At 40.7% G+C, this 14,787-nt stretch overlaps 1 protein-coding gene across 15 annotated transcripts in view; it reads left to right on the top strand.

Annotated features, from left to right (window-relative positions):
* The window catches only part of SH3D19 (SH3 domain containing 19), a 199,023-nt gene that overhangs the window by 137,143 nt on the left and 47,093 nt on the right, over positions 1 to 14,787 (top strand). For 7 of the 15 annotated variants that reach the window (XM_033215471.1, XM_033215464.1, XM_033215468.1 and 4 more), the window contains 4 exons: positions 3,448 to 3,490; positions 5,910 to 6,048; positions 6,178 to 6,337; positions 7,514 to 8,518. In XM_033215471.1, coding sequence (XP_033071362.1) covers positions 3,448 to 3,490; positions 5,910 to 6,048; positions 6,178 to 6,337; positions 7,514 to 8,518 — 1,347 coding nt within the window. Of the gene's footprint in view, positions 1 to 1,127; positions 1,169 to 3,447; positions 3,491 to 5,909; positions 6,049 to 6,177; positions 6,338 to 7,513; positions 8,519 to 14,787 lie in introns of all 15 variants that reach the window. The other 8 variants (XM_033215465.1, XM_033215475.1, XM_033215478.1 and 5 more) reach the window with 3 other exon arrangements.

Below are 14,787 nucleotides of genomic sequence, written 5' to 3'. Positions count from 1 at the left end.
TGTCTATATGGGCACTCTGGCAAATTCGATTTTCCTGGGCAACTACAGCAAATTTGTTTAATCTGGGGAAGTGAAAATGAGATATATAACCAGATAGTTGAGAAATTAGCAGAAAGAGCATAAGACAACACATGAAAATCTGCGGCAAAAACTGAAAGTGTTTGTAGCTATTAATCTTGTTCAGCACTGACAGAAGGTGTCAGTTTTTCCAGAAGGATCAAGAGAGAAAAGAAAGATTTCATAGCTGAGTGAATGTGAAAAAAATCAGAGAGGGAGAGGGCAAAGCAGTGATTCTCAAAGGATGTGCAGAAGGAGATCTGTAAGTATGACTGCAAGACCCCTCTGTGTTCTGCAGCAGCAGTGCCACTCTGGTGCCAGGGGGCCTGCTATGAATGACCTCTGGTGTGAACCAGCAGAATCAAGTTAAAATTGCTGATTTGAAACAATGTAAATCGACTACTGAATTACCTTTTAAGTACTATCCATACTTTAAAATCAATCCTTATTGAAGTAGCAAACTGATTTTGCAAAATAGTTTTTAGATTTTTTAAAACTGTTGTTAAAAACTGCAGACAGGCCAGGCACAGTGGCTCATGCCTGTAATCCTAGCACTTTAGGAGGCCAAGGTGGGCGGATCACTTGAGGTCAGGAAGTCAAGACCAGCCTGGACAACATAGCAAAACCCCGTTTCTACAAAAAATACAAAAAGTAGCCAGGTGTAGTGGTGCATGCCTGTAGTCCCAGCTACTCAGGGGGGCTGAGGAAGGAAGATTGCTTGAGCCAGGGAAGTCGAGGCTGCAATGAGCCAATATTGCGCCACTGCACTCCAGCCTGGGTGACAGAGTGAGAACTTGTCTCAAAAAAAAAAAAAACCTACCAGCTGGTTTTTCGATTGGTTATGTATGTGGATATCCTGGTCTGCACAGACAAATCTTTGCAGCAATATTTCTTTACTCTCTGAAACTGTGGATCATCAACTTTCCTTTTCCATTTAAGTGTGCATAGCAGGGGTAATCAGTGGTATGGCAAGACAGTCATGCTCCTGAATTCCTTTTAAAGATTAGACAACTAGGTTCACTCTTTGCTCTTCCTTTCCTCTTCTATAACCCCTTCTTTTTTTCCCTTAGCACTCATGAATAGTACACAGCAAAAATGCCCCGTGGAAGAGGTATGTTTGTGACGATAACAGGTAGTCTTCAAAAGTGTTATCCCTGCTGATTTCAGCGTTAGTGGTGGTGGTAATGTGACTGTAGCAAACTTGAGTGGGCCTCTGACTTAATAAAACCATTCTTACCAATTAGACACACCATGCAGAGCTCCAGCCTCCCTGTCAGCTTGGTTTTAGCTCCTAATAAAAATGTTAATGGGCCAGGCACTGTGGGTCACGCCTGTAATCCCAGCACTTTGGGAGGCTGAGACGGGCGGATCACGAGGTCAGCAGATCAAGACCATCCTCGTTAACACAGTGAAAGCCCATCTCTACTAAAAATACAAAAAAAAATTAGCTGGGCATAGTGGTGGACGCCTGTAGTCCCAGCTACTCGGGAGGCTGAGGCAGGAGAATGGTGTGAACCCGGGAGGCGGAGCTTGCAGTGAGCCGAGATCGCGCCACCGCACTCCAGCCCGGGCGACAGAGCAAGACTCTGTCTCAAAAAAAAAAAAAAAAGTTAATGGTCAGTCAAACCAGTTGATGGTGTGAATATGAGGACATCCTCCAAGTAGAGACCCAGGGTTTTGGTTTCAGATGTTAGAGGTTTGCTTTGCCAACCCAGCAGAGGTTTACCTGTCACGGCTCCAATCCGGCCTAAATTTCATTCCCACCTTCAACTTCCACCCCTGCCTCCCCCAGTTTTGACAGCCTCCTTGTTCAGAGAGAAGCAGAAGTTAATAGGAGAGGAGGAAGATCTATACTTCCAATCTTTTCAAATAGGAAGAATTGAACAAGTTGAGTATTATAGAGATATGAAAGCAAATGGTTAAAATATTTTATATCTGAAACAAATTTCCTTTGTGCACAAATCTTTACAGTATAGTATTTGAAGATTTTTTTTCCCCAAAGAGATCTTTAGAATATGTACCTTGAAAAATAGAGGTAATAGTCTCTATTACATAAAAAATGACCCCATATGGGCCGGGCACAGTGGCTCACACCTGTAATCCCAGCACTTTGGGAGGCCGAGGCGGGTGGATCACAAGGTCAGGAGATCAAGACCATCCTGGCTAACATGGTGAAACCCCATATCTACTAAAAATACAAAAAAATTAACCAGGCATGGTGGCAGTTGCCTGTAGTCCCAGCTACTTGGGAGGCTGAGGCAGGAGAATGACATGAACCCGGGAGGCAGAGCTTGCAGTGAGCCGAGATCATGCAACTGTACTCCAGCCTGGGTGACAGAGCGAGACTCCGTCTCAAAAAAAAAAAAAAAAAGAAAAGAAAAGAAAAACGACCCCATATGTGATATGTTCCAGATTATCTGATTAAGACTTGGTTTACTTTATGAAATAAAATTTGGGGAAAAATTTTAACTATCAAGCTTAAGGACTTGAGTTTGAGACTTAAGGAAAAAGTCAGTGCTGCATATATAATATATGCTATAAACACATTTATAAAAGTGATTTGAACACCTTTTACATTTATTATTATATCTTAATTTAAATAATAAAAGGCTGGGCATAGTGGCTCATGCCTGTAATCCCAGCACTTTGGGAAGCCCAGGCAGGAGGATCGCTTGAACCCAGGAGTTTGAGACCAGCAACATGGCGGCACCTCATCTCTACAAAACATACAAAATATTACCTGGGCATGGTGTCATGTGCCTGTAGTCCCAGCTACTTAGGAGACTGAGGCAGGAGGATCACTTGAGCCTGGGAACCTGAGGCTGCATTGAGCCCTGAACATCATGCCACTGCACTCCAGCCTGAGCAACAGAGTGAGACCCTGTCTCAAAATAAATAATAAAACAACTTAAAGGTTATAAAATTTCAGATAAGTTAGACTAAAAATGAAAATTTGACCAGTTTCATTCTACAGTAGATTTATAAACAAACATCACAAAAGCATAGTCATATAGATTAGAATAGACATTTAAAATTTTTTCTGCCCATTGTTACTTCATGTCATCATCTTAATGCTCCAACCATGCAATTTATGTTTAATAGGTGTCTTCTTTTCTCTGTTCATTCTTCAAATTATTTTCACAACTACAGAATGTTCTTTGGGGAGTTTTTGAAATCTATACATTATGCAATCTCCAATATATAGCCATAATTAACTTTATGCCAATAAAATAATCATTTTGATTTACTTTTTTATTTAAGGATATTAAAATTCATACATTCTATATGATGTCAAGTATAAGCTTTTTCCAATTGTGTAATCTGTAAAAATTTAAACCCTTACTGAACGTACTAATTTTGTACTATACCAGTTTATTCCTTCTTCAACAGCTTCTCGGACTTCTATTCAGAGTGAACTTCATCGAGATAGAAGGTATGGTTATATTTATAATGGAGGACATATATTAGGCTAATAACTGAAATAAAAGTGTGTTATCAGGTAGCAAGTTAAATGTTTTGCTTTCATAAGCAATGTATTCTTATATTCTGTTTCATCGGTATATCTCCTGAATTAACTTATAAGTTTGAAAGATGATTTTGCTTGAGAGAATGAGTGATACAGACTTGAAAATGTTGAGTGTAATTATTTACTGAAGTTGATTTTTTAAATGTTTGTTAAACAACTGCTACATGTAAAGCATTGTAACTGCTTCAGAGAAATGCTTTGTACCTCATGCTACATAGTAGTACTTGTTGCCTAACCAAATGGATGGATGACAGGATAGAAAATTGAATGAAAGGATAAAGAAAGGAAAAGAGGAGATAGGCACGATGAATAAAGGCTGGACGGCTTTTTGGAAAAAGGAAGGGAAAAGAGAAGGAAGAAGAGATAATATTTGGGTAGATAGAAGGAAGGACCAGTGGACAGATGGACAATAGAATGGATGGGAGAATGGATGGACAAATAAAAGAATGGGAGAAGTGGACAAATGGCTAAATGGATGGATAGATTCTTTTTTATTTACATTACATCATGACATTCAATCAGATAGAGAGGTTTTTATAAGTCATGGTCCCTGCTGTCAAATTTCTTACAGTATGGTATAGAATAATGAAGGACAAGGACTTTAGAATCAGAACCAAGTTCAAATCCTGACCACCACTTTCTACCATATGACCTTGGATGACAAGCTGCTTAATCTCGCTAGCTCCTTTATCCCATCTTTAAAATGGTGCTAATCATACCTACATCACAAGGTTGTCATAAGAATTAATGTACATATGATGCGTAACATTTATTAACTAATAACTCTTACTGTTTAGACAAAAGTTATAAGCAGAGGTTCTTAGGGAGTGCAGTTCAAATTTAATCAATGATCAGCTTCTACTGTTTCACAATGTAGCATGAGTGTGTATATAATATATAATTTTGACAATGACAGTGCTTTTTTGTTTTTATTTTCCATAGAGTGCTAGAGAAAGGCAGAGCAGGTATTATCCATATATGTCCCGTGAGAAAACTGAGTTTTCCAATCAAAACTGTTGATTGATTTGTTCAGGGTCACACAGTTGGTGTTTGTTAGGAAATCAGGTTGAAGAGAAAATGTAAACATGCTCCAGGCACAGTGCCTTACACCTTTAATCCCAACACTTTGAAAGGATTGTTTGAGGCCAGGAGTTCGAAACTAGCCTGGGCAAGATAGCGAGCCCTCATTTCTACAAAAAAATTTTAAAAATTAACCAGGCATGGTGGCATGTGCCTGTAGTCCCAGCTACTCAGGAAGCTGAGGAGAGGGGAGCTTGAGGCTGCAGTGAGCTGTGATTGCGCCACTGCCCTCCAACCTGGGCAACAGAGCGAGGCCCTGTCTCTGCAAAATTAATTAATTACTTTAAACATGAGAAGGTAGAATCAGATGAAGAAAAAGATAAAAGGAGCCATGCTAAATCACTACAGCTCTCCACTATTAAAGATTAATCATCAAATCATATACAAAACTGACCATGAACCCAGAGACACATATCAAAGTCTAGAAGTGAACATGTAAACCCAAAACACTTAAACATAACTGTGAATTGTAACAGAGATGAAGTAAGGCAGAAGAAGATATTCTTTTTAAATAGTAATTTTCATTTCAGAGTATGCGCTTTGTAATAACAGAAAACCAAGCTGGGCATGGTGGCTCACGCCTCTAATCTCAGCACTTTGGGAGGCTGAGGTGGGCAGATTGCTTGAGGTCAGGAGTTCGAGACCAGCCTGGCCAATATGGTGGAACTCCATCTCTACTAAAAATACAAAAATTAGCCGTGTATGGTGGCGCACTTCTGTAATCCCAGCTGCTCGGGAGGCTGAGGTACGAGAATTGCTTGAACCTGAGAGGTGGAGGTTGCAGGGAGCCAAGATCGAGATCACATCACTGCACTCCAGCCTGGGCAACAGAGTGAGACTCTGTCTCAAATAATAATAATAATAACAACAGAAAAACAATTCCATTTGACTGGTGGGCTTTTATACCTTATGCTATATGTCTGCCTTAAGGCTAGATAGCTCTGGATTGAAGAGATTGTATAGGCCCTTACTTAGTTTTTATCAACCAAGGCAGAGCCAAGTGTGCCCGGGGTCCAGCTCTAACTTTTTGAGGCCAAAGTCATAGAGGATGATTGTCACTTGCTCCCTTGAAGCCTGTCTGGGTGTACTGTCAGAGACAGCCTAGGCCAGACAGGTCATTTCTGTGACTGTGTTAGTTCTCGTAACTTTTTGGGTGGTGGTGGTTTTCATGAATCTTTGGACATTTACAGATAGACAGTAGCTTGTTACCATCCTGCAAAACCTCACTGAGGCTTCTGTCCACTAGGCGCCCAGAGATCACCATTGTGGCAGCTGAGCCGCTGAGGCCAGCCTCGTGGTTTCCAGGAACCCCACCCCCAGGATTGGGATTTCCTACATCATCTGCAGCAGGCTCTTGGAGGCCTAATGAGCTGGTTCCTGCTGAGGTGAATAAACATTACATTATCTCTTTGCATTTTATTTTTTAAATGAAATTCGAAGCTAAGAACAGTGAGACTGTCAACACCTTGGCTATTGCCCTTAGATGTCTAAAATCTTCATTCTTTACTTTTCAGCTCCCACCATCTTATGAACAAGTTATAAAAGAAATCAACCAAGTTCAAGTTAATACTACAAATAATAATAATGCTGCTGCTACTCCAAGGCACACTATTACTTCTGCAACTCAGACTGACTTTTCAGAAGTAGACAACGATCTGCCTCAAAGTAATGCAAGTAATTTGTCTTCCCTAACTCTGACCTAGTTCTAGGGAAGTGATCTGTAGGCTTCCAGCCTTTAAAATAATTTGCAATTTGTGCATAATTCATTGAGCTCTGCTGCCCAGTCAGTGTGATCACTGTGCACTTGCTTTTTTTGGGTATGTGGTGATTATTATAATAGATCATTCGTACAAACTGCAGCCCCAATCTCTTGTGCTTACCCTAGTTTATATCACAAAAACATTATCTATATAATTCATGGTGGGTATTACCACTGATTCCATTCATTTCCACTGAGAAGTATCTTATATTTAGCAACTTATACTTGATAGGATGCTAAGGGTGGTTGTCCTGTTAGGCTTTTTTAAAGTGTTGCACAGTGGCTCATGTGGCTCAATCCCAGCACTTTGGGAGACTAAGGTGGGTGGATTCCTTGAGCACTGGAGTTTGAGACTAGCCTGATGGCCGGGCGCAGTGGCTCACGCCTGTAATCCCAGCACTTTGGGAGGCCAAGGCGGGTGGATCATCTGAGGTCGGGAGTTCGAGACCAGCCTGATCAACATGGAGAAACCCCCGTCTCTACTAAAAATACAAAATTAGCCGGACATGGTGGCACACGCCTGTAATCCCTGCTACTCAGGAAGGCTGAGGCAGGAGAATCACTTGAACCCAGGAGGTGGAGGTTTAGGTGAGCCGAGATTGCACCACTGCACTCTAGCCTAGGCAACAAGAGCGAAACGCAGTCTCAAAAAAAAAAAAAAAAGAGACCAGCCTGGGCAACACGGTGAAACCCCATCTCTACAAAAAAAAAATGGAAAAATACGCTGAGTGTGGTGGTGTGTGCCTGTAGTCCCAGCTACTAGGGAAGCTGAAGTGAGTGGATCATTTGAGCACTGGAGGGTGAGGCTGCAGTGAGCTGCGTTAGAGCCACTGTACACCAGCCAGGGCAACAGAGCAAGACCCTGTCTCAAAAAAAAAAAAAAAAAAATGTGTTATATGAAGAGCACTCCTACAGGAAACAGAATAAACATTTCCATTTTTGAATCACTTTTAACTAATTAAAGAAACCAAAATCTCTTGATATTCCATGTATGTAATTTTAAATCTGTGTATCTTCTATGTTTTTTTCTTATAAATTGTCAACATTACAGCTTGTTTTTATTTGTTTTGGTTTTGTTTTGGTCTCATCAGCACTACAGGCACCTCTCAAGCCTCTTCAGCCTTTCCCAACAGTCTCATCTGGCAATCTTCCAACAAATGTGGCACCTTTAATAGTCTTTGATATTTCTGAAGAACAGAATTGTCCAGAAAACCCCAGTGCTACAAGATGTCCAGTGCCAAAACCAAGATCAAAAAGCAACCTCAGACCAATACTCAGAGATTCTCGCATTAAAGGGCAAAGTCACCAGAAAATCAGCCCAGCAGCCATAGGAGAGGAGTCATCCCCAGGCCGGCCCCAGTCTCTGCTGGACAACGCTAGCACCTCAGACAGTCAGACAGTGATGAACATTATGAACACGGAACAAAGCCAAAATAGTATTGTTTCCAGAATTAAAGTGTTTGAGGGTCAGGCAAATATAGAAACCTCAGGACTGCCCAAGAAACCGGAAATTACTCCACGTTCACTTCCTCCAAAGCCTACTGTTTCCTCAGGGAAACCTTCTGTAGCTCCCAAACCAGCTGCTAACAGAGCTTCTGGAGAGTGGGACTCTGGGACTGAGAACAGACTCAAGGTGACCTCCAAGGAAGGACTCACCCCATGCCCTCCCCTGCAAGAAGCAGGAAGCATCCCAGTAACCAAACCTGAATTGCCAAAGAAACCAAACCCTGGCCTTATACGAAGTGTTAATCCTGAGATTCCAGGAAGAGGGCCCCTGGCTGAGAGCTCTGATGGTGGGAAGAAAGTGCCAACTCCTGCCCCGCGGCCTTTGCTGCTGAAGAAATCTGTTTCCTCAGAAAATCCCACCGACCCTTCAGCTCCACTGAAACCTGTCACTGTTCCTCCCCGACTCGCGGGGGCATCACAAGCCAAAGCATACAAGTCACTGGGAGAAGGGCCCCCAGCCAACCCCCCAGTTCCAGTTCTGCAGAGCAAGCCGTTGGGGGACATCGATCTCATCAGCTTTGATGATGATGTTTTGCCCACCCCATCGGGGAACCTGGCTGAAGAATCTGTTCGTTCAGAGATGGTTCTAGGTGAGTGAAAAGTCAGCAGTGGAGGGAAATCTAAATTCATGATAGGGTATTTTAAATGGCACTTGCTGTTTTAGTTTCTAGTATGTAAGTTACTGAGATGTGTGTGTGCAAGTATATGCACATGCATGTGTGTGTATAGAAACAGACAGGAATGAACAGAGAGATCACAAAACATGGAGCTAAGTGGGGAATGGAGACAGAGAGGGAAGGGGAAATACGGGATGGGGGTGATGGAGTCAGAAAGGAGGAGACATGCATCGATTACTATGATATGAGCCAGAAGTAAGCAGACTGGGGCTAGGGGCTAAACTATAATAGGTTGTGGGGCTGGCTTCCCTTACTCTTGACAGTTGGAAGTTCAGGCTTCACATTGAAAGGATCCAGGGAGGTTAGGGAACGTGTAGAAGGATGCAGAGGAGGCTTCTCATAGATGGGAAGTCATGCCCTGGCCCCAGAGGGGCTCCTCAGATGAAATGGGCCTCAGCTGGGAGTGCTGGGCGAGGGGCCAGCTCCAGGGGAGGACTTGAAAATGTACGGAATGAAGACCCAGCCACATGTTGCAAAATTGTTCCTTCACAGAACATCTTCCCTTGAGAGTGAAAAATTTTGTAAATAAAATACAACAGTTGTAAATTAGCTGCCAAGATCAGTACAATTAAATATCCCGGAAGGTAGAGAGTGTGTTTTCTTTCTTCTCACTGTTCCGTTGGAGAGTGTGATGGTAAAGCTTGTCTTTGATTTGTCAAGCTAAGCTGCTCTACTTGTCATTGATAAGATTTATTTTACTGCTGTTTACTTATTTGGGTGGAATTTGTGAACATATAAACTTAATAGAATTTTCAAAAGGTTAACTGTCACTGTATAAATGTTTAACATGCATCAAAATATAACATGCATCAAAATAACATGCATCAAAATCGAAAGGCTCTGTGATTTCAAAACCAAATTCTGCATAGCACAGGTATATTTAAAATGAAAGCCAACAGGCCGGGCGGGGTGGCTCAAGCCTGTAATCCCAGCACTTTGGGAGGCCGAGATGGGCGGATCACGAGGTCAGGAGATCGAGACCATCCTGGCTAACACGGTGAAACCCCATCTCTACTAAAAATACAAAAACGAGCCGGGCGAGGTGGCGGGCGCCTGTAGTCCCAGCTACTCGGGAGGCTGAGGCAGGAGAATGGCGTAAACCCGGGAGGCGGAGCTTGCAGTGAGCTGAGATCTGGCCACTGCACTCCAGTCCGGGCGACAGAGCGAGACTCTGCCTCAAAAAAAAAAAAAAATGAAAGCAAACATACACATTATTAAACATTCATCATGCACAGAACATTGTAACTGACACACAACATTTTAGCATATAAACTAAAAGACATACATGGCTTTTGTCCATAAAGGGTAGAAGGAAAAACATTTGAATATATTAAGCTTCTGCAGTGTACCTAATGCTCTGCTAAATACTGAGACATACATTATTATTTTATTTAATAATTGCAACAACCTTCTGTGAGATATCACTGCCTAAGTTTGCAAATGAAGACAGTGAGACTGAGAGAGATCTATGGATCATTTGCCCAGTGTCATAAAACAATTGTCCAAGTCAGGATTCAAACTTAGTGTTTTTATTCTAAGTCTAGTTTATTTTTCACTGTATAATGTTGCTACCCAATATTTTCATGAATCCTTAACCAGGCAACACTTTAAAAACTTTTCAAGTCTTTGATAATACCATTTTCTTGTATAAACCTTTTTGGTATTAACAAGATTCAGAGAAGGACAGGGATAGATAAACCCAACAGCAGCAAGCTGGAGAAATATTACCTTTTGTAGAACTTGCTACTTTCTATGGGGATGGCAACTTGACTAATAATTGCTGAGAATTTATTTTGTATCATCTAGCAGATAATTATAGTTATCTTCAAAAAGGAAGGTCAACAATATACTTTCAACATAAATACAGTCTCATGCTTCATACTCAGCCTTTTCTGTTTCTTGATTTCTACCACTTCATTGCACAACATTTAATTATTGGGGCGTCTTTTAGCAAAATGTGTAATTTGCTTGTGCTATCTGACTTTAACCATTGCTCTTGACTATGGAGTTATACTGAGCTGAATACTATCTTCTTTCTAAACCTGTCTTTCTTCTTATATTTTACAACTCACTAGTGACACCATCACACACACCAGCCTTCCCTGGAGAAACCCAGAGATCATCGTTGAGTCTTCTCACTGTGTCACGCAGTGACTAGCTGTTCAGATTTGGAGTCCGCCAGGGTCTACCACATTTGTTATGTGACCTTGGGCAATTTTCTTAACCTCACAGTGCCTCTGTTTCCTCATTTGGAAGACATAATACTACTTCTCACCTAGAGTATTGCAAGGGTTTAATGTGATCATATAGGAAAGCTCTATCACATTGTGTGAAATACGATGATCATTAAGTAGTAGTTTTATGATTGCTACTTCTCTGCCTTCACATCTCATTAGTTACCAACTCCTGCTGGTTTTACCTTCCAAATAGTTCTTGACTCTGCCTCTCCTTTTCATCCTTCCCTGTTCTGCCCCACTTTCGGCCTTTACACTCTGATGGCTGCAGTGGCCTCCTAAATTGAGCCCACTCAGACAAGCCTATCACACTCCATACTGTGGCTACCCAGGGGGAGTTTCTATACTGCACACTGGCCCTTGTTGCCTCCCTGCTTACGCCCTCCAAAGGCCTTCAGGATCACCTCTGAATGCCTTGACCTGTGGAGGGGTTTTTGTTTGCTTTTTGATTTGGGGTTTGTGACTTTTTGGTGGTATTTTGGTAGCATTATCGTTGTAAGTAAAGGTTTATGGTCCTGGGAAACCTTGCCTAATCATCCAGACACCAGGCAGAAACTGGGAGAGGAACACAGGAGAAAGAAGAGAAACTTACAAATAAGTCTTCCCTTCCCTTTCTCTTACCTCAACATTAAAGAAAATCTAATAAAATAGCATTCGTAAAATGAAGTTGCCATATTAATCTCAGGAAATAGAGATCCGAAAATACTGAAGCTATGAAAACATTGTAAAGATTAGAAAAATTACTAAAGGAAAACTCATAAAACAGGCAATTTAATATTGGATTCATTTCTTGGGTAGAATGCCTTCCAGGTTAATGTAATGGAGCCCAGAAGTATTAGCAATTCTTCTTCACACCTTTACAAATCATACCCAGCTGTCAGAAAAAGGAGAATGTTTCTGCCGGCAGCCCCATTACACAGACCAGAATAATAGTTTAGCAGCCAATTTCTGCTATTAACAGAACTCAAGGGAAAGAAATGACAGAAAAGCAAGCCAGGGATGGTGAAACTAATTGTGATGACAAGCATATTATTAGAGACAGTTAATGGGTGGAAAACTACTTTATCATCAGTGTTTTTCTCAATCCGGTAATGAAGACCGTGCGGGTATAGTTATAAAGAGGCCTCTGCTTGTTCACCAGCAGGTGTAGAATAACTGGTGCTGGTGTGAGGGGGTAGAGGGAAGACAGAATAAACACTGCAAATATAAGTGGACAAAAATGCCATCACTGCAAACAAAAGTAGACAAAAATGCCATTTTCTTGTCTTAGATTCAGATAGGAGATTCTTCTTGAGATGCTCCGTGTTTTTTGTTTTCTGTTTTTCTGTAGAAGCAAGAGCAGTCTATAATAGAATTATGGCAGCAAATTCTTAACCCTTTCCAGACTACCAAACTCTGAGAATCTGAGGTAGCCTTAGAGTCTTTTCTCTGCCTTGAAAATAGCCATTAATTCAATGACTGGAGCGTGAGGAAAAAAAAAAAAGAAAATAGCCATTAGTCATGTGCACACAATTCAAGGTACAATATCCAGAGCTTCGAGGGCCCATTTGGGCTCTAGAATTAAGGACTTCTACTATAGAATATTGGAAATAAATGTCAATGGACTGCTTAAATAAATTATGGTACATCCATAACAATGGAGTATTGTGTGATAATTAAAAGGGAGAGAAACCTTTTATCCCCTACTTTGGACCAACCTCCAAGATATTATTAGATGAAAAATGCAAGATACAGGATACTTTTTGTGTTATTTTAGCTATTGTTTGTGTTAAATTTCAAATGCAATGTACAGAGATGTATGAAAAGGTGGTACAAAGGTTGTCTTTTATGAAGGAACTGGATAGGAAAGAACAGGGAACTTGGTTTCACTGTAAGCATTTTGATCCCTTTTGAATTTCAGACCATGTGGAGGCATTACCTTTAACAAGGTATTTGATCAATAATCTTTTTAAAATAGCTGAGCATAAGCATAATTAGGCTGAAAGAAACTGGGAGAATTATCTCTTGTCGTCTTTGCCACTTCTGAAGAACTGCTTCCCCCACTGACCCTCAGATTCTGATAAGTAGAAATTTTTAAAATAACAAAACAGTGATTTATCTAAACAGTTATATTATTCAAGGTTACAAATAGAAGCGAATTGTTATGAACTAAATACGTCTAAATTAGATAAATTCAAAATTTTATATCTGCATTATTTTCTTTTAAATTAAATCCAAAAAAAAAGAGTTTTTATTTTTCTAGTTGCTTTATGGAAAATTTTATGGCCATTATTGCCTTGAAAAAGCAACGAAAGAAACCAGAAGTTTCCTCTTTTGTTCTCTTATTTTTAAGTGGTTTTGTTCTGGTTTGTTTGGCAGAGGTGTTAACTCAGCTTAATCTTGTAACTTTTTCCTTATGATTGAATTTATTTTATTGGATTTGTTTCTGTTAGAAAAGTAAAATATATTCATTGTAACAAGTCAAACAATTCAGAGATTTTGGATTTAAAAAAAAAATGTAATCTCCCCACAGTAACCAGTGTGAACAAAGTATGCAGCCTTCTGTGCCTTTGGGCATGCCAAACCAAAGCTTACACATATACACATAATGGACTTTTCCCAGAAATTTTTACCATCCTATACCTGTTACTCAGCAGAGTGCTTTATTAAACAATGCCATTTATCACTTCTCTTCAGGATGATAGGTCTAATTCTAATTCGTTGTCTCCTTATACCTGCCTGATACCTCATAGTGTATCATAGCTGCTTCAGTATTTCCCCTGTTGATGGACATTCAGGTTGTTTCGTTTGTTTTTTATTTGGTGGAGGGGGAGGTTATTTTGTTTTGTTCCTTGTTGGTTTTGCCACTACAAAAAATGCTGTAGTAAATACCCTCATAAGCATGTTCACTTCTGCTGAGGCTTTTATTTCTGAAGAATAAATTTCTGAAAGTGGGACTACTAGTCAAAGGTTATGAACGTTAAACATTTTAACTAGTACTAATGATCCAATTTCTTACCTGGTGGTGTCTGGAGTACCCCAATATGAAGTGCCAGCTTTGCTTTGTATGTTGCCCACTTATAACTTCTGTTGGAAAAAAAATAGCCCTCTTATGAGAAGACATAAAAAGTGAACTTATGTTGCTAGAGAGAAGCTTGCACAGCATCATAAGATAAAAAACAGGCCTCTGGCTCCACCTTCTCATTGAAGTGATGCTGTTTATCCTCCCCACTAATCTGCACTCCTCGCATGGATCACAGCCCAGACAACATGCAGACAGAGAGGCAGATGCAGAGCTCACTGACTCAGTGAGCACAGCTGGGGGAGATCATTAAACAGACCACTCCTGCCAAACAGCCTGCGGTGATGGAACACGAAGACTTCCTTGCCTCGCTACATGGAGAAAGAATTTTTTTTTTTCCGAAGACATGTATAGTAGAATGATTATACACGATCTAAGTGCCAATTATTAAAAAACAGCTAACAGTATTAAAAATGAAAAAACGAGAGAGAGTAAGCTAGGACACTTTGAATACTTCATAAGTTATACCTATGCTACTTCAATTTAAATCCTTCAGGTTAAAACAAAAAATGATTGGACCCTTTAACACGATAGGTGAGCTCTGCCCACACTGTGTGCAGGATTTGGGTCAGGATTTCCTAAGGCCATTCTTCCCACAGCAAGCACATTTTGGATGCCCCCTGTGTTCAGCCCCTCAGAGGTGCTGATTGTCCTCTTTTCTCCTTTCCCTGCCCGCCCCTACCCCCATCCATGCCCTTACTTGTGAAATGTGAGGTGTAGGTCTTATACTGGCCCAGAATTTAATTTGATTTGGGAAACAATTTAAGTCATTACATGCTCAAGATTTTCTTCGCCCTTCACACCCACCCCAAAAGCATCATTAACTGAAATTTTAAACTAATAACCAACAGGTTATTGGTACCAAAAGCAGCTATTTAAGAAATAGC

The sequence above is a fragment of the Trachypithecus francoisi genome, unplaced genomic scaffold (genome assembly GCF_009764315.1).
Source record: "Trachypithecus francoisi isolate TF-2019V2 unplaced genomic scaffold, Tfra_2.0 Lachesis_group1, whole genome shotgun sequence".
Taxonomy (NCBI): domain Eukaryota; kingdom Metazoa; phylum Chordata; class Mammalia; order Primates; family Cercopithecidae; genus Trachypithecus; species Trachypithecus francoisi.
The sequence above is the reverse complement of the archived record's forward strand: the minus strand, read 5'-3'. Positions and strand labels throughout refer to the sequence as shown.